Source organism: Mustela erminea, chromosome 11 (assembly GCF_009829155.1).
Source record: "Mustela erminea isolate mMusErm1 chromosome 11, mMusErm1.Pri, whole genome shotgun sequence".
Classification (NCBI taxonomy): domain Eukaryota; kingdom Metazoa; phylum Chordata; class Mammalia; order Carnivora; family Mustelidae; genus Mustela; species Mustela erminea.
Window position 1 is genome coordinate 24,143,528 of NC_045624.1, and position 23,345 is coordinate 24,166,872.

At 38.2% G+C, this 23,345-nt stretch overlaps 1 protein-coding gene across 5 annotated transcripts in view; it reads left to right on the forward strand.

Annotated features, from left to right (window-relative positions):
* The window catches only part of ZNF800 (zinc finger protein 800), a 46,151-nt gene extending 23,277 nt beyond the window's left edge, over positions 1-22,874 (forward strand). For 3 of the 5 annotated variants that reach the window (XM_032304309.1, XM_032304311.1, XM_032304310.1), the window contains one exon: positions 21,622-22,874. In XM_032304309.1, coding sequence (XP_032160200.1) covers positions 21,622-21,808 — 187 coding nt within the window. In that variant the 3' untranslated portion in view covers positions 21,809-22,874. Of the gene's footprint in view, positions 1-12,264; positions 15,857-21,621 lie in introns of those variants that run through there. The other 2 variants (XR_004276735.1, XM_032304312.1) reach the window with 2 other exon arrangements.
* The last annotated feature ends 471 nt before the right edge of the window (positions 22,875-23,345 follow it).

Consider the following 23,345-nt stretch of genomic DNA (forward strand, 5'->3'; position numbering starts at 1 on the left):
TACTTCAGGAAGAAAACCTTAAAGAATACATGTATTTTTGCAGAATATATATGTTACACATCGTTAATTTTTGGTTACTTATGTAGATATGAGCTAAGTTTTTGGTTGACAGATTGCTTGTATTATTGAAAAGTACCTTTTTTTTTTTTAAGGAATAAGGAATATTGCTTTATGATCTATAGGCTGTCCTACTCAGTTTGCTTTAAAGAGCCTATAGATTCAGTAGCAGAGAATTATGTGGTTTTGCTATGGTTTTAGACTGTGGATATGAATGGAGGTTTCTCAGTAGGTGTTTTGGCAAGAAGATATGGAGATAGAGAGGCACGAGTGTATATCATTTCCTGTTGTGAAGTTGCAAAAGATCTTTTCAAATAGCATGACCACTGGGAAAAAAATGTTTATTAAACTTTAGATTTCGAGGAAATATTTCCTGGAAATACTCTAGATCCTTACTTAGGAGTTTTAGAAGCTACATTTTTTATGGAATCAGGTTACCAGGATTATGATTTAGCTGTGGATCTCTTGGTTGATCAGAAGCCGAGCTCTAAGATGTACAGTATGATGTTGGCTCTTCTGTTAGACAAAATCCCTCTGTACCCTGTGCTATTTTTTCTTTCTTTTCTGACTTTAAAGGCTAACAGAAACCTCAGGATTGGAAAGGAATAAGGATCAGCAATCTTAAGAATGGCTATTACTTGTTTGGTTTCTAAGGCATTAGACACGATAGAATCCTGAATAAAACATGTTTCACTTAAACTCACCTGCAGTTATTTCGGCTTTTCTAACTTTGAAACTCATTCCTTTTCTCTCTTAGAATTTGTTTCTGTACCATTTTACTCTGAGTTCTCTTGAATTTCTGGCTCTTTCCTTTTTTCTCTTCTGGTTGATTAACAGAGATCCTTAGTACCAAGATAGCCAAAATGTTAATTTTAAGAAGGTAAGAGGGTAGAAAGTCAGCTTATTTCTTCCTGAATCTTCATCATTCTAAATTCTGTTGGTTGGGTTTATTATTTCTTTTTGAATTGCTGCTTCTGCGTGTATTCTCTACCACCACACCACAGGCAGAGGGGAACTTGATGATGACCATAGTTGTGTCTGGTTGGGAAAATGCCCGCAGTTGGAGGTTTTGCTGTTTGTGTCCATTCAGCAGAGTTAATTTGCTTGATTGTATGTTTTTGAAGTCAGGGACTGTGTCTTGGTAATTTTGTTTAGTGCCTAGCACATTTTCATGTATACCCAGGCACTTTAAATAAAAAGTTGATAATGATATTAAAGTAAGTGATAGTTTTTTCCATCTTAAAATTGTGCTTTCATTTACTGTGAGACCTTGGGTCTTCATTTCATAAACTTTTATTACCTCCATGTTGACTTGACTTATTTTAGAAAATGCTACTAGTACTAAAATGAGTATTTTAGATAGTGATCATGAACATTCATGGAGTGCTTACTGTATGCCAAGTACTCTACTAATCCTTTCCATCCAGAATGCCCCTCATCTACCAAGAAGATCCACCAGTAAAATCCACCAGTAAGAACTGTTAGTTCATTATTTCCATTTTATGGATAGGAAGTTGAAGCTTAGAGTTCAGTGATTTACTTAGGTTCACATAGCTAGTAAATTACAGAATTGAGACTTGACACTAGATCTGAGTACAAAGCATGTGCTCTTAATCTGTGCATGTTACATTTATTTGCACATTGTACCATTTGCAAAGCAAGTTTGCTACATTACCTTATTGGCAGTTCAGTGTAATGATCTGGAGCTAGATTAGTTGGTGAAATTTATGGATCCACATGTTATTTCGTGTGTGACTTTGTACAAGTTACTTAAAACATTCTCTGCCCTGGTTATCTCACCAATGAAATGGGGATAATAGTTCTGAGGATAAAATGAAAAGTACATGTAAAATATTTAGAATAGTGTTTGGCATGTTACAATAAATGTTAGATATGGTTACTGTACGTGATTTTCACGGCATTTTAAAATGTGTAATTTTTTAAATTACCACTCTAAGTTTAGATCAAAAGGGTGCTTTAGAAGAGAGAACTTTATTGCTGCATGTCAGATTTTAACTGCTGCTTTGTATTTAATTGGGACAATGAAGACACTTAATCGTATTACTATTTGCTGTCAATTTTCTGATCAGATATTACTAGTTTACCATTCTTACTCAGATTTTTCATTTGTCTTGAAAAAGATAGAGGGTGGTTGTAAGCACATTCATTTTAAGTTAGGCTTTATTTTTATGTTACTCCCCAGAATAACCCCTCTGTCTTAAAATTCTCATTAGTATCTGCCCTATCACAAATATTTTATTTTTGATCATGTGCAGAATATTGACATGGAACAAATTTTAACTGAATAACACAGCTGAAATATTTCTAGAAAACAAAGATATATGTGCAGTACTATTTGAAAGAAAGCTTCAATTATGGAGCTAGTGGATTCTTCAGGAAAGCACAATTTGGGCCAGGTCAGGAATTTCGTTGGTAAATGTGTCATGAAGAGATAAGAAGAAATGGTACTTTTTCAAGAGAAAGTCTTGCCACTGGTAGTCATTAGTGACAGTACTTAAAATTTCAACTAAGGCCCAAGTACTGTTAGATTATCTGCTGAGAGGGTTTACCCACACACCTGCCTGTTCTCGATTTTGCCTTTTTAACAATAAGATAATAAAAATTTTAGCATTTAGGGACTTGTATAATTAGCAACATCAGAGAACCTTTGTCCACAAGTTTGGATGAACCTTCTGGTCAAGTGCTGGGGTTCCAACACCTGTGTTGTGTGGCTTTGTAGTGATTTTGATACTCAAATACTTGTGTCATGTGCCGGGAGCATATTCCTGTCACACAAACACTATAATGTTTAAGGAATAGAATGATATGCTTGAAAAAATAGCCAAACCAACCAAACAAACAAACAAACCCTAACCCTGAATGCTTGAGCAATAATAACTTGCACCCTATCTATGTGTCCTGCTTTATATAATCTATCTAGGTGTCCCTGCTTTATATGATCTCATAACACTTTCAATAGGAGAGTGTGTAATGATGTTATATTGAGAGGAAAAGTTATTACACCAAAATGAACCACAAGTGCATGGAACTGTTATTACAACTCAGGTTTTGAATATTGGTTTTTAATCTCTTCTATCTGTGGGATTAGCTCTGAGAAGTGGAACTGTGGCTTTTAGTCAGCTTTTCTTTCTAAGCTGTGCAAAAGTATTTTTTAAAGAAGCTGAGATTCGTGCATAGATTGGTGCTTTGGTAGATCTGAACCCCCAAATATCTGTTAGTTGTGACTGGTAGCTTTTATTTTGGAGAGAAAGGAAAAGCAAGGAATACTTTTCTAGGAAAAAAATAGTGAAGACTAGGAAAATACTGTGTGTGCAAATGTGACTGAATTATATGGAAAAAATATACTTTTAGGGAAAGGATTTTTATGTAGTTTTCTTGAATTTTTGGCATATAAGTTGTTAGGGTTGTTTTGTACAAGCTTCTCTAGGAGAGTGGCTTTGTCATTTTCAAGCCTTTTGATCATTAAATATTTTTGGAATTTCTTGGAATTCAATGTGTTGGGCATTTATAGATGGGTTGAGACTTTTCTGAGCTTCATTCTCCTCTGTTTGAATATACAGGCTTCGAGGTGTTAAGATAGGCTAATGAGACTATCATAAAGATAGGCAAGAACACAGTTTATAAGTAATTTTCAGTATGTTCTCAAGTTAAACTTTTTTCAAAACATTTTCTTGGTTTTCCAATTTGTCCTTTCTTTGCTTGGCCATCTTGAGTAGTCAGGTATTGTTTTCTTGTAATCCAAGAGAACAAAATCAGTTATTTGCCACAAAATTCAGACACAAACAGATTATTGCCTGCACAAGAGGAGGAGATGGTTTTGTTTTCTGTAATGTCCCTGAATCTCTTCTTAATCTCTAAGTGCACAGTTGTAATGATAGGAATTATAAAATTTTAGGGTTGAAGATGCTTCTTTGAGGACCCCCCTTTTTTCCCTAAAACAGCTAACTAGAGTTAAGTAACAGTGTCTTCAAATCCCAGATGCTACAAGATGGAAATAAGACCCATAATGCTTGTATTACTACCCACCACCTAGTTTGCCTTGTCATCTAACTGCAGGTGTGTGAGTGCATGTGCACTCATATATAAAAACATTGTACCACTTTTTTTTTTTTTTGGTTGCAAGCAAGACAGAGTTTTACTTGGTCTGTAGCTAGTGATGGGAAGGTTATTAGATAGCTTTATGTGGGAAATAAGGGAGATTGTAGTGACCAGACGTTACATACAAACTGGCTTCACCATCTAGCTTTCAACTAGGTTTTAATAGAAATTGGAAAAAAAAATCAGTGCAACTCTAGTGACTGGGTGCGGTCCTCTCAGGAGCAGAAGTATTACTTCTCTACTGCTATTAGTCCTTTACACGATTCTGCTTTTACTTTTTATTTTTTAAACTAATTACCTCATTTTGTATCTTGTCAATGTGGTTGTAACTCCCTCATTACTTCTGCTGCCTGCCTTTTCTTTCAGCTAGCTTTCCCTTTGTATAGCTTGTGTTCAGACTCCTGTAAGAGAAGATCTGATTGGTTGTGTTAGGTACATTTCTTGTTGGGCAAATGTTTGATGCCAGGCCTCTATAGGTTGCTGGCTGTAAGTCGCTCTTCACAGATTGGGTGCTCTTGGGATATGCGCTCTCTGTGGCTCCTGTCATTGGTGATCTTGGTGGCATGTCAGTGACATAAAACATGTCCCTGGACTCAGTAAAAGGCATCTGGGTAGGAATCTTTTAGAGAAAGGATCTGGATAGTCCTAAAATGGTAATCATCTTTCCAGTACACATGATTTTCTTCTATTTTAATGGTGATACAATTAGGATAAAGGGTTAGTGCACTTAACCATGATGAGTCCTGCATAATATATAGAATTGAATCTATTATACACCTGAAACTAATAGAACACTGTATGTTAATTTTACTACAAGTAAGAAAAAAAAGTTGGCGTTTATAGGTATCAGATTCATGGTGTGAATCTGTTTTGCTCTGGGGGAAAAAAAATACCCACCCCAAACCCAGAAAGATGATAAAATTGAAGGTAGCCTGGGGGTTTACTCTTCTGTCATACAGCACCAGTCCTTTCCATACTGGGAAAATATGGGAAAGTTTTCTGGTCAGCATCTGCAGTTGATTTTCTGAACTGACTCGTGGTGTTTCCATCTTTGGCTTTGCAGATTCATAGCCTGAAGTTTTCACTCAGAAAGAACCATTACATCTCCTGTAACGGCATATTAGGCCATTCTGTCAATTGCGGCAGCTTACCAGACACCTCCAATTATGCTGTAGAGTTTGAGCTGGTGATTGAGTGAATCTTTTTTTTTTTTTTTAATTTTATTTATTTATTTGACAGAGACCACAAGTAGGCAGAGAAGCAGGCCAAGAGAGAGGGGGAAGCAGGCTCCCCGCTGAGCAGAGAGCCCGATGCAGGGCTTGATCCCAGGACCCTGGGATCATGACCTGAGCTGCAGGCAGAGACTTTAACCCACTGAGCCACCCAGGCGCCCTGATTGACTGAATCTTTAATGCATTGCTTCTGCTTTTCTACTTGTATTTTCCTTATTTGGGTTTACTTTGCAATAGCCGCTTTATATCTATTCATTCATTCCTTCAGTGACAAATACTGTTGAGTGTCCGTCATGTGCCTGACACTACTCCATTCATTTGGGGAAATGGAATCATACAGTGATTAAAGCATGGATTTTTAAGAAGCATGCAAACCTGAGTTCAAGTCTGGCTCCTTAACTTACTAGTTATTTACTCTTTCTAAGCTTTAGTTTTCTGGTATGTAAAATGATTTATTAGAGACTACCTTATAAGTAGGTTTTTTGTGGGAATTTATACAAATTTAGTGATATATGCCTGGCTCAAGTAAGAGCTCAGTAAATGTGCACTATTACTGTTGTAGTAATCACTAAAATTGTTATCAATTTGCTGCTGAAATACTTTCTCACACTTAGTTTGTGGTTATCTTGCTTTGCCGTTTGCAGTTCGTTGCCTTTTTGTTGGCATCAATCCAACCGTTTAATGAAAAGTCAGATGTAACATCTGTGATAAAGCCAAGATACACAGCAGTTTATTAAGTTAGAACGTATTATTTTATGGGTCTTTAATCTGCTGCCATTTCTGATAGTACCTTTTCCTGATTGTTGAAGAATTTGTTGAACTTTTCATATAATTTTGCTTTGTGGCTAATGTCTTACAGAAGCATGTATAGTTTCAGTAGCAAAACTCAAAGCAGCTTTCGGTTTTATTCTTTTGTTGTAAGCATTCGCTGTGAGTACATGAATATACTCTGAGTTTATAAGCAAGAATTATGTCTTCTTTCTGTATCACAGTGCCTCACGGTGTACCTGGCATAAAGCAGGTGCTAAGAGAACGTTGAAGGAAGGAAAGGGGGGAGGCAGGAACATGACATCAGTTATCTTCTGGTTTATCATTAGTCCACAATATAGCTTTCATTTTAAACTTCTCTTACCTTTACCTCCTCTTCAGATCTATATAGTTTCTCTACCTGTGAGTTCCTCTTTGTTTCTGTTACTGATGGCTTCTGTTTTCCCCCTTTGTGTGAGCCTCTTAGCTTCTGCCATTGCTGCTCAGTAATGGTGACAGATGAAAACTCATGAGAGTGCTGTATTGACTGTATGCACTGTAAGTAATCCATAATCAATTGCACACTATATGGGTGTACATTTAGTGATTTTTCTAGATAATTCCTTTAAAGGTTCACTTTTGTTTAATTCATGCCTATTGAATTCTTTGAAGTGCAGCTCACATTTTCCTTCTGTCCTACTCCCCAATCCAAACCAAAAGCAGGCAACTAATTTTTGATTGCTCCTTCTGTCCTTTGTGTAATCTTTGGAATTGGAACTGATCAATTATTTCATTTATCTATTTCTCACATTGCCTACTTCAAAACTTTTGCACTATCCTTAAAGCCCCAAGTGTGTTTTTGCTTCCTTAGTAAGAACTACCTTAGCCTGTATCATGGCAAAAGATAGAGGACATTTCTTTATGTTCCCCTTCCGCATCAAAATTATTTTTTTGTCTTCTCTTCCTGCTTTGGTTCTTTGCGGAAAGAAGTGTTCTTTTCCACACCTAACACTTACACCCTCACCAATCTTTTTTCCCGAGACCTTCTTCCAGCAACCCTCCTCTCTTTCCTTCTCCCCATCTTCTTCCTTTCCACAGACTTCTTCCCTTCAACTCACAAACATGCTCAGGTTCCCTTCATCCAGAAAGTAAAGTTTTCCTCCATACTATTCAGTCTGATTACTGCCATCTGTTCCTCCTCCTTTTCACTGTCAAGCTTCCATGTGCTTTCTTACTGCTCTGTGTTAACACTAATTTCACTGTAACTGGCCAGTTCCTTGTCTTCCTTTTCCTTTAGACTGTAAAGCTCTTAGATCTGTGTCTTGATCACCACTGATTTCCTCAGGGCCTAGGATGTTTCCTGCTACATAAGTAGGCATTCAATAAATACTTGTTGAATGAATGAACAATTTGGTGTCATGCCTCTACCCTTCATTTATGAACCATTGGCAATTTTTTTCCACCCCTACATTTCTGTTAAAAGTTTACTTGAAGGTGGGTGCCTGGTTGGCTCAGTGGGCTAAAGCCTCTGCCTTTGGCTCAGGTCGTGATCTCAGGGTCCTGGGATGGAGCCCACATTGGGCTCTCTGATCAGTGAGGAGCCTGCTTCCTCCTCTTTCTCTGCCTGCCTCTCTGCCTACTTGTGATCTCTCTCTGTCAAATAAATAAAATCTTTTAAAAAAAAGTTTACTTGAAGGGCATCGATGGCAACATAAATGCTGAGTCTAATGACTTCTTGCTTTTCATCATGCTTGACCTCTTCATGGCCAATAATGCTTACAAATTTACTTTTCCCAGATTTTTTGGTCACTTGCAACTGGGTCACCTTGGGCTAATCTCAGCATGGTATTGCATCCAAAAGAACCAGACAGGCCCAAGATTCTTTGGAAAATAATGAATCTGTTTACTATTTTATAGAAATTTTCTAAGGAGATAAAAAGGTACAATCGCATAAAGCCTAGTGAACTTCATACAAGTTATTTTACCCATCTCTCTTCCCAAATTCTCATACAACCTGGCAGCTTCCTTCAGTGTCTTCTGTAACATTTCCACCAAAACCTTCCATAAAGTTTCTACCAAAAAAACCCTTTTCCACTTTTCCCATCTTATTTTCTTCCAAGAATAACTTTTTTTCTGGTTTAAATCACCTTAGCCTCTCAGCTTCTTCCAGTTCTTTTCTATATCCATTATCCTGCTTAGCATTCCAAAAGTTTAGAATGTTCTCTTGATATCATCTGGTTTGCCCTTACCCACTTTCTTTGCATGATTTTACTTAATCTTGAAGCTTTAGATCAGACACTATTTCCTTTAGTATTTCCTGACTTCTTGGTTTGGCTAGGTTTCCCCCTTGTATGTTTCTGTAGTGCCCCATGAATAACTAAATTGAAATGATCTATTTGTGGCTCTACTTTAGGCTATAAGCATCTTAAGGGTAGGGCTTGTATCTTTCCTTATGACCCTGGCATCCGTCATAGGACCTAGAACATGGTGGATGTTGATAAATATTTATTGAACTGACGCTCCTGTGAACTCTCATCCTTTTTCTCTTGCCACTGGCCTTTGCTACTAGGCCTTTAAATAGGAATCGAAGTTTCCTTAGTCTTTTTTTCTTTTTTTTTTTACACTGCCTCAGTGATTCCTTCACTTCCGTTGCATCAGTTATCACTTCCGTGAAGATGACCCCAGACCTGTTTTCCAGCCTGGCTATTCTGATTATAATCCCATTTGTTTTCAAAGTTGCAAGTCCGACATCTCTCTATGGATGTTTCTCCAGCACCTTAAATGCAACAAAAACTCAGTAAACTAAACTTATTATCTTTACTTTGAACTTGTACCTTCTTTATGTGTTCCCTGGTCTCAGTTATTTATACTCATACCCAACCAGTTGCCTAGACTAATTAAGAATCCTAGGAAATGCCTTGACTTTTTTTTTTTTCCTTCTCATATTCTTCACCTAGTCAGTGATCAGTGCCTGTCCATCCTGCCTTTGAATGTTTTTTTTACATTTGGCTCTTTCTTGCCATCTCCATATTTAGTAGTTTAATTGGGACTCTTATCTTGTACCTACACTATTGCATTAGTCTTGTAACTGACCTCCTCTCTAATCTGTCTTCCAAGCTGTTGTCAGAACTATCTTCCTAAAACACAGATCTGCTGTTACTGTCTGTCACTTGACTGACTTGTTCTCAGGTCTTGGCTTAATTGTCACTTCTGAATAAAGACAACCTAAAGTATGTCTTCCTTGTAGTTCTGTTTCATATTCCTTTCCTTCTTGTCATCTAATACAGTTTGTAATTATGTTTATGTTTGTGCATTGATTTGTTTAATGTCTATCTTCCTGCTGGAGAGGTTTATCTAAGAGACTAGGAGAATTATGTAGACCCTGTGCCTAGCACAGTGCTTGGGACATAGTAATGCTTTGAAAATATGTGTTGAATGAGTAGTTGGATGGTAGCTTATCAGTATAGGCAAATAGGAGATAGCAAAAGCAGAAAAGTTACAGGTCCTAGACTCTCTGTACGTTCACACGACCTTGGTCTGTAGTTCTGGCTTTTTAATGGGCTTCTCCCTTCTGTCTTTTGCATTTATTTCCATGAGGATGGGAGTCAACAATTACATTACCCCATACTCACACTAATGCTGATGTGACTGCTGTTGGTTTGGGTGCTACTGGATGGTGGCCGCTAGATTTCTTTTTTTACCTAATATTATTGATGATAGGTGGTGCCCCAGACATACAGGCAAACTGGTTATTTGCTAGGTCAAGTTAACCCAGATTCCTTTTTAGCTTCTTGAGTGATGCAAGCCTTAACACCACATATTAATTAAAGTGTTTATTACTTATAGGACTAGTTGTATTTGAAATGAGGTATTTATTTGCCTTTTAAAGATTGAAGATTTCAATTTAACAAACTTCTGTTGAATAGAAGCTAAAATAGTTTAAAAATATCTATGGATAGGGGCGTATGGGTTGCTCAGTGGGTTAAAGCCTCTGTCTTCGGCTCAGGTCATGATCCCAGGGTCCTAGGATCGAGCCCTGCATTGCGCTCTCTGCTAGGCAGGGAGTCTGTTTCCCTTCCATTTTCTTGGCCTGTCTCTCTGCCTACTTGTGATCTCTCTCTCTCTCTGCCAAATAAATAAATAAAATCCTTTAAAAAATATCTAGGGATAGATCAGTAACAATAAGAAAATTAAAGTTTTTTGCCTCGGTGAAACTTGCTCAGGTATCAAAAATCAAAGAATTTGATGCATATCCTTCAGATTTCACTGTTTTTAGGTTGACTAGCTTCATCTATTCAGTAGACATATCGAGCTTCTGCCTGTGTGAGATACTGAGTTAAGTGCTATGGTTACAGAGATAAGAGATAGTTCCTTCTCTCACGTATCATAGAAGAAGAATGTATTACAAGGATACACACAAATGGAATATCAAAGCACACTGAAGGGTAGGGGAAAGCTTTTCATAATTCCTAAATTCATTCTTGAATTGAGTTTTGAAAGAATTGGGTAGAAAAAACTTCTAGGTGGGTACAGAAACACGAGACCACATGTAGATCGAGGGAAGGAATGTGAGATAAAATGATGGCCAAATCAAGAGAGATCTTATGTACCAACTAAGTAGTTTGAATCATATTTTGAAGATTAGGGGTAGCTGTTGAAGAATTTGAAGCAGAGATATATGATAGCATTGAGGAGATTGAATTGGGGTGGAGAGTAAGATTTGTGGTGGGGAAATCAAATAGAAGCCAGTTTCAGAAATCTAAGTAGGAAGTGATAAGGGCCTACATTTAGGTAAGGCAATGTAATTGTGGAGACAGATATGGATACTAACTATAATTACTTTGAAAGTGGAATTTTCCAGCCTGTGGAGATGATAAGGAATTGAATATGATTGCTAGGTTTGGGAATTTTAGTTGAGCAGGTGGGTTAGACCATTCCTCAAGGTAGGGAATGCAAGAGGAGGAATACTTTTCTGGGGGGAAATGTTGAATTAAAGTTTAGATGTGTTGAGGTTGAGGTGCTGTTGGAACATCTCATTGGAGATGCTTAGTAGGACCGGGAGATACAGACTAGAGGTCAAGAGAGAGCTTATCCAGGGGCTTGAGATTTATGAGTCATTAGTGTGTATGTATTTTCAGCCTTAGGTTTTGAAGAGGTTACGAAGAAGAATAAATAGAGTCAGCATGTCATACTACTCACATTCTTCTGGTTTATAGTGTAATTTGGGCCAATGCCTTTCTATTTCAGTTTTGCTTTTGGGAAATGATGTTTGGCTAGCACTGATTCTCCATCCGCCCCACCCAGTACTACTTACTGCTGCCATGTGTACAGTCTGTAATGTAACATATATTTTATACTACCCTAATAAGTGCTGGATAATTAAATTCTAATACTGTTAGGCAATGTGAACTAACTTGTGTTTTATTTAGAAGGCTTTACAAAAATTTTAAGACCTGTTTTAAAAAATTAACTTTAGAAAGGAAATACCTTATTTTAAAAAATAAAACCACTAGTGTTCTTAGACAGAATAAGATCTGTTTGTTGAGTCCTATACCTTGGACATGTCCAGGATTTGTTTGTGATTTAGCCTGCCCGCCTGCCTGCCTTTTTTTTTTTTTTTAAATAGATGGGGAGAGAGAAAAGGGTCACAGGGAGGGGCAGAAGGAGAGAGAGAATCTTGAGCAGGCTCCACGCCCTGCACAACCTAATGCGGGGCTCAGTCTTACAACCCTGATATTATAATCTAAGCTAAAATCAAGAGTCAGATGCTTAACTGACTGCCACCCAAGTGTCCCTAGTTCCTGTGCTTCTGATCAAGGCAGAAACTATTTCTGAAAACTAGGAGGAAGCCATCTCACCAAACCAATAGAGTCTGACATAATCCTTAGGATAGGCTTAATTTAGTATCCATACCCAGATTCTAAGGGGAAAAATGTGCTATTAAACACTGACCAGATGATTGAAGTATATTAATTTTACTTTGCTAAGCTGCACTTTCTGCATGGGTGAATATTTAAGATAACAGTTAAAAACTAGGTCCTGCATTGTTATATATGTTCCTGTGGCCCTCACTGGTTTCTCCCAATTTCTTTTCATTTTCTTTCTGAAGGGAGAACCTAACGATGAAACTTTAGACCTTGCCATTTAGATTGCCACTAGAGCTCTCCACAGGTGGAGATTTTTGTGCCCTCAGAACTGACATGAAGCAGCCTGTTTACCCTGCCCAGGAGAATGGATACTGAGGAGTACGGTATGCAAAATGAGTTTTAAGAAGTCAGCCCTGCTTGGGATTGAAATAAGTGACTTAATACTGAGAACATAGGTCTGTATACCATTAGAGCTATCCATCTTTTGATTAACTTTTAAAATCTGCCTTTAAAGGGAAGAATTCCTGGGAGACTATCTTTGTCAAGTTTTAATAGAGTAAATTTTATGGATGGGTTATGACCCTTAAAAACTGAAGTCAGTAACAGAAATGCTGACAGACTTGAATGAGAAGAGGACACCTATATTATAGTCTTATAATCTGTAGTTAAATGAGAAAAGAAACCTTTAAAGTTTTCTGTTCTAATGCTTTGAAAACAATTTCTTTTTCTTGTTATTTGAACTTTAATAATAGACATTAGCATAAACCTAATATCCGTGTCAAAATAAGACAAGGCACATTGCTGTAGCATAGAATTATTTTAAATCATAAACTTTTAACTAATACTTATTTCAGATCTTCTCTTCTAAAAAAATTTGTCTTTAAACATTGATTTTTTTTTCCTGGCAAGCTTCTATATACCCATTCTCACCTCAGTAAATCACTAAGTGATTATTGAATAAAGGTAATTTGTGTATTTAGGCATGTGTAGGATTGTAACAGAAATGAAGAGTTGAACAGAATTTTAGAATATATATTTTCTGCATTGAGGACTTCATTTGTTTAATAACCTTCTTTATATTTGTTGATAATCTTTAATGCCCTTGTGCCAACGTTTTAGAAATTTTGTTTAGAAATTTCTTACAAGATTTATCATATTTCAATAACACAGATTTTTTTATCCAAGAGATAATGAGTACCTTGAATTTATAGTATGTATTATGCCAAAATTTAATAAGTAGTTAGATATTCTTTTAGCTTTACTAGATCACTGAGTGATAGAGGGTGGTTTTTGTTTTGTTTTGACATTCTTTTTCATGTAGTAAAATCCACAGCACTTTATTACATCAACTAGACCGAGTTTACTGACTTAATCAATGGAAAAGTAAAACTGGCACCTCTTGATTTCCTGGTTTTGTGTATCTTGGGTGGAGCTGACTCCTGGGTGTGAAGGTTGTAATGGGAAATGATGCTAGGTACTTGCAAGAAAATACTGGAAGATGTTTGTCAAACATCCTGTATAAGTATGATTTTCTCATACCTCAGAGCCCTACCCTATTTAAAGTTACATCTAGATGCATATTGTTCTTGTACTGGAACCTGTTCAGTCACTTTTGGTGTAATACTAGCATGGCATCTCTCCCGTGTAGTAGTCTGTGAAGGAAATTTGGCAACCCAGTATTTGAAATTAATTTCTAACAGGTTTTGCAAAGTTGCTATTTAAAATCAAACTATGACTAAAACTAAAGGCATCATTCTACCAACACTGACTTCCCTTGCTGACTGTTTTGTCCATGCTACCACCATAATTTTGCGTATCTTACAGATTTCAAAATCCTAGTTCTTTTATGACTGTGTTCTTGATAGCTCCAACCCATGGTGACCTCTTCCTTGATGAACTCACAATATTTACCTTACCAATAATTTTTCACACTCATCCTTTGTGTTGTTATTGCATTATTATTTAACTAGAGTGTCCCCGTGATTAGACTCTCAATGCTTTGGGGCCTGACAGTCTTTCTCCTCAGCATCATGAATAAATGAATCGTCGGGTGTATTCCTATTCTCTGTTCTCTAGATGTCAGTTTGGGTTTCTTTCTTTTCAGGGTCCTCTTCCTGTCTTCCTTTGGCCTAAACTACCTATTGCTTTTGACTTGGCTACTCTGGTTCTGTTAGTATCTTGTGTTAGTGGAGATTATGAATGATTTTAGGAGATCCTGGGGCGAATTTTATGGGACTGGGGGGTGATTTTTCCACCTTTTTTCCTATCTCATGATCCATTTTTTAAACTCTGCCACAAAAACCATACTTTTTTACAGTTATTTTTAATAGGTATTCATTTATCAAAATATATTCTGGAATTCTGTATCTTGGAAGCAATAGTTTAGATATATATAAAAAAAGAGGACTAACCGGAAACAAAGGAGAGAAATACTGTTGAATTGCCAAACACGAATTTTATTTCCAGACTCATTTGCTTGCTGTGGTACTTCTCCACCCCCCCTTATAGCCTAATGGGAACAGAACACAAAGAAGTGTAAATAATTATAATATTGCATTATATAAGTAACTGCAAAGTAAGCTCTTAAACTATTTTTTTTTTTTAGCCACCTGGCATTTTGTATATACCATCTTTTGAGCCATAATTCTATTGAATTACAGATGGGGATTCTAGAGATTTAGTAGAACCTCATTTTAAACTGGAGAAAGTTGAGGTAAGTGATTGCACCAGGTCACACATGTAGTAAATGAAGAAGTCAGGAATGGAGGCCAGCTATCTCTTAAAGATTATTTTAGAAGGTAATAAGACATACATGTAAAAAAATAAAACAGTACAATGAGGTGTTCTGTGAAAGGTAAGTTTTCTTCCTATCCCATCTTTCTCTTCCCTCATTTTCTACCCCAGAGTCAAATTACTAGTTTCTTGGGTTTTCAAGAGCTATTCTATGTGTAGATAAACATAGAAATGTATACATTCCCCTTGATGCAAATGGTAGCGTGTTTGTATACACTCTTCTGTACCTTTCTTCTTCCCCACTTTTTTTTTCCACATGGCATATGTCTGAGTTTTGTGGAACCCAGATATGCTTATTCTTTGGTCCATGAACTTCCATTTTACTACATTGTCATTTAAACAGCCAGTTTTTTATTCATGTGAATGGACAAAGTGTTAAATTATTTGTTGTCTCTAGTATATATTGCATTCCTTATGTGACCATAATGTACTATGTCACATTGCTTTCAGAAAGAGATCATGGTCATTGGTTTATTTTATAATAAAGTTGAAGGTTAAAAAAAAAAAGTAAGTGAAATATATATAATAGTTATTGCTAGTAACCTAAAATATCTGATTAGGATATTTACTTTCCCATTTGAGAAAGAAATGACAGGCAGAGTTTTCAGGAAAATGATTTGCCTTTAGACTTGTGTAAAATCTGTTTGGAATGTACAAAAATGTTTAATTTCTCAGTGCCAGGGAAAAGCAATGATGTTATAAATATCAAACCCAAATCTTTATTTTCTAAATTTTTAATACCTATTTTTTTAAGATTTTTATTTTTAAGTCATCTGTATATACAACATGGGGCTTGAACTCACAACCCTGAGATCAGAGTCACAAACTCTACTGACTGATATAGCCAGGCTCCCCTATTTTCTAAATTTTTAAATCTCCAACCTCATATGCAAATAACAGACACAATTTTTCATTTGTTTCTCAAACCAGATTGTAACTATGTGTTTTAATCTTCTTAATATGCCTCATGATCATCTGCATAAAAATGTATCCTTAATTTTGGTCATTTTATTTTGGCATATAGATATAGATATATATCTATATATATATACATTTATATAATAAACATTTATATAATAAAATGACCAAAATTAAGGATACATCTATATAGATATAGATATATTTCAATGCAATTATGGCTTTATTTTTCAGACATTAATGGGGCCTAAGGACACAGTTTTAGATCTTTTGGACCAAACTATATCACAAAAGGCAAATCCATTAAAAAAAAAAGTCCCATGCCAAATGTCCATGATAGGATTTATGGAGGCTAAGTATTTATATTTGGATTTTAGTTTAGATGGACAGTAATCCTGCGTTCTCCCTAAGATGGCAATACTTCTCAATGCACTATTTACTGAGTAATTCTGTTTGAAAGTAGTATTAACTATAAGTCCATTACTGGTTGGAAAAAAGTTAATCATACTAAAAGTATATTTTTATAATACTTTCACAATAGTTAAAATTCAGTAGTAGAACAAATAAGATCATATCTTTGAGGCTTATAGCATTAGTGCTGCTTTTACATGTGTTGTCCTCAACCCTGAATACAGGGTTCTCCTGGTTCTTACTGCATTCTAACTTTGGAATTCTTGATGTAAGAGAACTAGTCTTGTCAAAAACTGTGAGAAGTCAGGTTAGAACCTGTATTTATAGGTCTCTCTCCTATGGAGATGTTCTCAGAAAACAAAAGCTGACAAACAGAGCACCCCAAACGAAAACAAACTCTTAAGTAACCATGTATTATGTGAGACACAGAAAATATTTTGGTATTTATTCTATGGTGTAAGTTTATATGTTGCAATTCTACCTCCACTTGAAATGTTTTTTGTTTTTGCTTAAATGACTAATTTAACAAGTGAAACAAACACTTTTTGGTGTCATTAAAAAAGACCAATCTTGAGCCTTCTCTGCTGTAAAAACTAAGCTGTAAATTCACAAGTTGGTACCCTGGAGCCTGGAGAAATGCTGTATTTTCTTCCTCCTTTTCCCATAATTTTCATTCCTAATTGGTTCTGGTGTATGTGTGTATGTGTGTGTCTGTGTGTGTGTTGATTGCATTTGGATGTGTATATGTGTGTTTGAAATCACATGGCACTTGGCATTGTAGTTTGCAAATGGGGAACAAGACAAGGAGGGCAGGCTAGCTTCCCTACCAGTCTTCACAGGTAACTTTGACGTGGCCATTACTTTCCAAGGCTGGCCTTAATTACGGGTTGATCTAGCAAGGTGACTGGGTGCTAGAGAACTGGGTCACTCTAACCAACCTCCTAGATACGGTGTGCAAATTCCACAATGCTAGTTTTAAAATTTTCAGTGAGGGCTATCAGGCATACTGGCTTCTCATTTTTAGGGCTCAGTGTATGTTCTCCAAATAGGCAAATCTACAGTCTACTAAATTATAATCAGAAGATTGCTTGATGAGCATTGAATCCGCTCTCAGTGACCAAAATTAGCAAGTTCTGGTAGTATAATGCATTCGTCTTTCCCAAGGAATATATTTGCCACTCACACCAGATGTTCTTCAATTCTCAGAGCATCCTTTTTACTAGACCAGGCTGCAGACAGATGGCCAGCTTTTGATTTCTTGATTTTTTTTCTTACATAGTTACTATAGATGATCTCCTTTAACACATTTTTTCCCATTAGAGTTTAATAAAATGGCATATCTGTAAAATAGCTCGGTGCCTGGCATACAGTAATTAAATGATAACTAATATTGGTAAGTATAAATAGTGTTGAGTTCAGGTCACCTTGATGCTTGTATTGTCAAAGACAGTCTTTTGGGCCATTTCTTTAGATGAGTGATCTATTTCATCTTTTACATTTTGAGTTATTTTCATTCTTTATTCTCTAATTCTTTTAACTCCTTAATTTCATTTATCCTTAATATTGAATCCATGAGCTAATTAATGACAATCATTTTTGGCTCCAAATGATTTTGTTACCATTTTGTTTTTGAGACTTTGATTCTTTTCAAATTGCAGTTTTTTGCTCCAAAATACCTCATTCCCTCGAGTTTCCCATCTGCAATGTGAATCTGTTGAAAGAGATCATCTTCAAGTTACTGCTCAGCTCTAGAATAGATAGAATTTTAGATCTTTTTTGAACAGATGATGTCAGGTATAGCCCTTGCCATCTAATCACGCTTACTTTCATTTCACGCTCTGCCTAAGTCTTTCTCATAGCATGTAAAGTTATTTTGAAAATAATAGCAGCATCGGGATTCTTAGAATTACAGGGAGGCAATAATTGAAAACCCCAGGAGGTATGATGGTGGTGAATGATCACCACCAGTCAACAATGAAATTGCAGGTATGACAAGTACACAGTTGGCAAAACTTTTTGTATGTAAAGGAGTATAGAAAGGAAAAATAGTTGATTACTTCAGGAACAATGAGCATTGTCAGCCTTCTGCTCTTCATCCATCCAGGGATCAGTTATTCTTTTAAGAGTGGCAAAATAGATTTAGGGAAACAGTGGGGACATTGCCACCGCTCTTTCTGGTATTTGTAAAAATACGGATTATGGTGAACTTTTGAAGCTGGTGGTCTCAGAACCACTGTTGTGGGAGTTCAGAAAATGGAGAGATCATTTCAGACAGATATTCAGGGAAAGCTTGTCAGGATTGGCTTTGGTCTGAGTCTTGAGGGATGGGCAGTGCTAGAATAGATGAAAGGAGGGAGAAAACATTTTTTGATGGGTGAAATACCAAGAATAAAAGCATAGAGGTGAGAAATAGCAGTGTATGTTAGGGGAGTGGAGAGCCAAGTAGTTTGGTGCAAAATTTCTTAAAATAGGGTCCATGAAAGAGAATTGAGGCAGTGCTTCCTGTCAAATACCACTTACTTCAGAATTAGAAAAACGTGGTCGTTCAGCATGGAACTGGATGAAACTATTGATGCCTCTGAGTGCATCAAGCTTCATGTTTTCATGTGCTTCCTGATGTCATCAAAGAATTCCATTTTAAAACACTTTTTGGAAATTGGAAAGGTTGTCAACATTTTCAAAACAATTCTCTCTGTATCTCTCTAATATTCAAGTGGAAGAAAAAAAAGTGCTATCACTTTGAGGGCGGATGTGCGCCTGTCATGTCAGGTACACTTAATGCCTTTCTGCTTTGATGAGGGAAGGATAGCCATACGTCACTGTGTCTCGCTACTCTCCATATCAGCTGCTGTCACCGCCTTTCCAAGAGGTATTACTAAGAAAGAGGAACAGAATATGTTGTTTTTCTCTACTAGAAAGTCTGCTTTCTGCTGCCTTTCAAGAGGCCTTAATTGAATATGAAAGCAGAGGAAACAGTGTCACTTGACTCTAGCTTCAAAGTCTTGGAGGAGTTTAGTGTCCCAGTACAGAGGCTACCTCAATCTGACAAAGCATTCTGTGGAATTCTGCTTTGGTTCTGCATAGCATAGCTTTGTGAGTCAAAGATTTCATTACTTGTTATCATGGAGAAAAAGTTGCAGCTGATCATTGAAGAAGATGTATGTGTTGCTATGTCAAAGGCCGTATTGTAATTTCATCTCAACAAGCCAAAACTCACTCAGATTTACTACTGAGCAGTTAGAATTTTTTCAAGTAATTTTCTTCAGGAAGCCACCATTTTTCTTTTATGAAAAGTAACAATGTGAGGGAGGCATAGTCATTTATAAATATTGGTTTTTGTATATTGCTTATGTTCAGGAAATCAGTTTCCAGTGCAATGAAATAAAGTATAGGGTGTATGCATTTGGGTGCATGTTTCTGGAAAAGAAGTCTGTATCTTTAGTCGGAATCTCAGACTGGTCTTTGACTCCCCTGAAAGGTTAAGAACTAATAATTTAGCTAGTGTGGAGACAATAGGATGCTATGGATGAGCAAAGGAATGACAGGAAATTAGAAAGCTCATGTAAAGAATGTGAGAAAGAAAGCTTCAGCAGGACTGAGGGGTGATTTAGGGATTCAGATTAGCTCCAGGCTCTGAGTTATCCTAATAATCTGAAGGTAATTTTCTAGATAGAGCTTCTTAAAGGTAGGAACAACCCCCTGTTACCTTCTCCGGTCTTAGTGTGTAAGCACAGTGTCTGAGAAAATAGATTTTCAAAAATGTCAAATTGAATCACTCTACAGTTAATGAAAGTTGGACTACAACACCCAAAATAAATGTTCTTCTGTTTATCTGTATTTAATCCTGTTTATAACTCACTTGGTGGAAAATAAGGTTTTTGAAGAGAGAATGCTTTATAAAAAGTTCAAACAACCTTTTTGTTCAGGAGTGGTTAGTTAACAGAAACATTTGGCCTCTTTGGATTTGTTCTGTGTAAGTTTTATTTCTGATAAACATTTACTAGAGGTGTGCCTCTAGACATGATAATTTTTGTCCAGTCCCTTCAGAAAGAAGGAAACTTGTAGGAAGGTGTGGATGATTAGGTCATCATATATTTAAGCAATATTCTAATGAACATCTAAATTTGGATTTTTTTCATCATTAAGTAAAATCAACCTGACAACTCTGAGGTCATTTTGGCTTAAAATATCTTTGGAACTTATAATGTATTTTCTATCAATTTAACAACAATGCCCTGGAATCCTACCCGTACATTATATAAGTATAATTTTCTGTGATCTTTAAGCATTTTCCTGGGACAAGGTTTGGCAAAACAGACTTCCTAAGTATTAATAACTGCTAAAAATTTAAATGTGTTCTCTTGGAAGACAAAGATGTTTAGACTCCAGTTCATTGTAACATTTTAGTTTTGCTCCCCCTAAGTTCTTTTAAGTTAAAGAGAAAATTGTTGAATACATTGTTAAAACACTGGTATTATAAAAAACATTTGTTCCAAAAATATAATTTTTTTTTCCTGTGGCAATTATAAATCAAATTAGGTTTGTTAAAAGCCCAGAAATCCTCCCCCCAACTTTTGTCTGAAGCAGAAATGATTACTAGAGTAAAATAAGGTCTGATGCCCACCAGTTTGCTAAATAAGATGATTATTTTCATAAATTTGAATTGGGAGAAAGTTAGAATGGGTACATAAGAATGGAGTAAAATTTTATTGAATTAACTTGTATTTTATTATAAAAATAAAATGTGCTTATTGTATACAATTTGGGAAATATCTCAAGATTACATGAGGCCTCATCACCTGGAGATGACCATGTCACATTTTGGAGTGTTTTACACATCTGTGGTGGTGTGTGTGTGTACGTACACACATACGTATACACCTCTACACACACAGTACAAATGGGGATGAAAACGGATTTTTTACATTCCATCTAGTATACATACTTTCTCATATGATTAGGTATTATTTCCCAGCATTATGTTAATAGGCTAATATCCATTATAAGAAAAAGACCGTAATCAAACCGACATCTTACTGTTGGATATAGGACATGTCCAGTTTTTCTTGAATTTTTAAAAATTTTCGTTGCTTTTTGTTTTTGCTGTTTTCTTCTGTTATAGATACTGCACTGAACACCCTGTATGGAAATTTTGTATGTATTCATAATTATTCCTTACGGGAAAATTCTAAAACTAGAGGTGCGGGTCAAAGTATAAAAAAAAAGAAGGGTTCTGATACATTTCCTTACATTGCTAAAACCTGGATGAGCCTTCCGCTGGGTGCAGGCTTCCCCTGATCCACACAGGTTTCTCTCCTGTGACGGTGGGACAACCTGTTGGGCGGAAGCGGCGCCGCGCGGAGTCTGGGTTCGCGGCTCCCGGAGTAGCTGGGAGGAGCCGGCGCGTGAGTCCCGTTTCTAACCGGCGTGTCTTTGTCTTTCTCCATGGGGACCGCTGCCGCCCGTGCGGGCCGAAGCCTCGGGAAGCCGTCGCCCCGCAGCGCCGCCGCCCTCCGCCCGGCCGCCCCGGGGAGCCGCTGCCCGCCGGCGGGCGCCGTCACCACGCGCCAGGCCGCCGCCAGCTGCCGCGCCAAGCTCCGCGGCGGCGCCGCCCGGGAGCGCCAGCACGCCGCCCGCGGCCTCGGGAAGCCCGCGCCGCCCTGAGCGCGGCCGCGAGCGCCGCCGCCCGGCCACCGGCGGGACTACGCCAGCGCTGCGCACAGCCCGAGTACCTGAGGCGCCCGGCCGCGGCCCGCCTTCCTCCCCGCCCGCCCTCCAGCGCCTCCGGGTCCGGGAAGTCCCCTCCGACAGCCTCGCGAACTCCCCGGGGGCTCAGCTGTCCGCTCGCCTCCCTACCGGCCCCCACCCCACGCTGTCATCGAGCCTCGTTCACCGCAGGACGCTGGCCCGCGCAGCCCCTCGGGAGGACCGCGTGCCTTAGGGCCGGCGGGTCGGGAGGATGGCCTCCTGCCTAGTCGATGCTGCTCTCGGAGCATGACTTCCTCGTCCTGCCTGCCAACACCCCGGCTTTTTTGAGACTCTTACCACTGGGCGGTAGCATCCTCTTTCCCTCCTGGTAATTTATCAACTTCCTGGGCAGTTTCTTTCCCAAGTTCTTCGAACACTAGCTACCGCCTTAGTCGTCTTCACCTCAAATGCTCCTCCTCAGCAAGCTGGTTACCTCCCCAACCGCCCCCCTCCCCGTCTGCCAGACGATTGTTTTAATTAGTGTACAAATCCCCAGTGACTCCGGGGTCATCGACACGATCTGGAGTGTGTAATGCATAACTGTGCTTGAACTTGAGCTCCCACATCCAGTCCCCTCCTTGTAACTTCATCTCCAGTGACCATATTCTTTCCTTCGGATCGGTCCTTGCCCTCGTAGTTCTAGACCCGCCGCCCCAGGGGATCCGCTGAGTTTTGCACTGACGCCATGCTTCTCCTGGGGTGCTCCCAGCCCCTCACTGAGGGCAGTGTGGGTGTCAGTGACGGCCTGTTCGCGGGACATGCCGGGCTCCTCTAACGAGCAACTGTCCTGGGGACTCCTCCGCAGCCTGGCTGACATTCTCTGCGAACTGTGCTGCATGCAGTCTGAGACTCTTCTCGCTCCCGCGCCCTGCCCTTGCACAGTGTCACACTTGCGTTGTGGCGTGAAGGCCTCCCCTCCCTGCTCCTGTTTTCTTACCTTTTTCCTTCACGGATGTTCCTTCAGTAAAACTTGCAAGTCGAACCCTGCCTTGGTGTCTGCTTCTAGATGGACCCGAGCTAACACCTTGGCAGACATTCCACTCCAGTCACCGTCTTCCTATCCTTCTGGATCCCTTGTTGACTGACTTCTAGTTCACTGACCTCGTTCTCCCCGCTGTCAGCCCCTGTTTTAGATTCACTTCCTTCCTTGTCTAGCCTAGATGCCACAGTCCCTCATTCTAATCATCCTCCATGAAACACAGTGCTCTCAGCAGTCTTGAATCTCCATTTCTTCCACTTGTCTGGTAAAATCCCAACTCTGGATCAACTTTAGCATTTGCCTTCCATGGGCTTGATTGGGACAACTGAACATTTTGATCAAGAAAATCACACAGTACAGTCAATTAGTTTCACTTCCAACTTATTATTTCCAACCTCAAATTGGTGCTATTGTTCCTAGGGAGTCTCAGTTTCCCACTAAAAACTGATAAATCTTTTCATCTCTCCTCATATT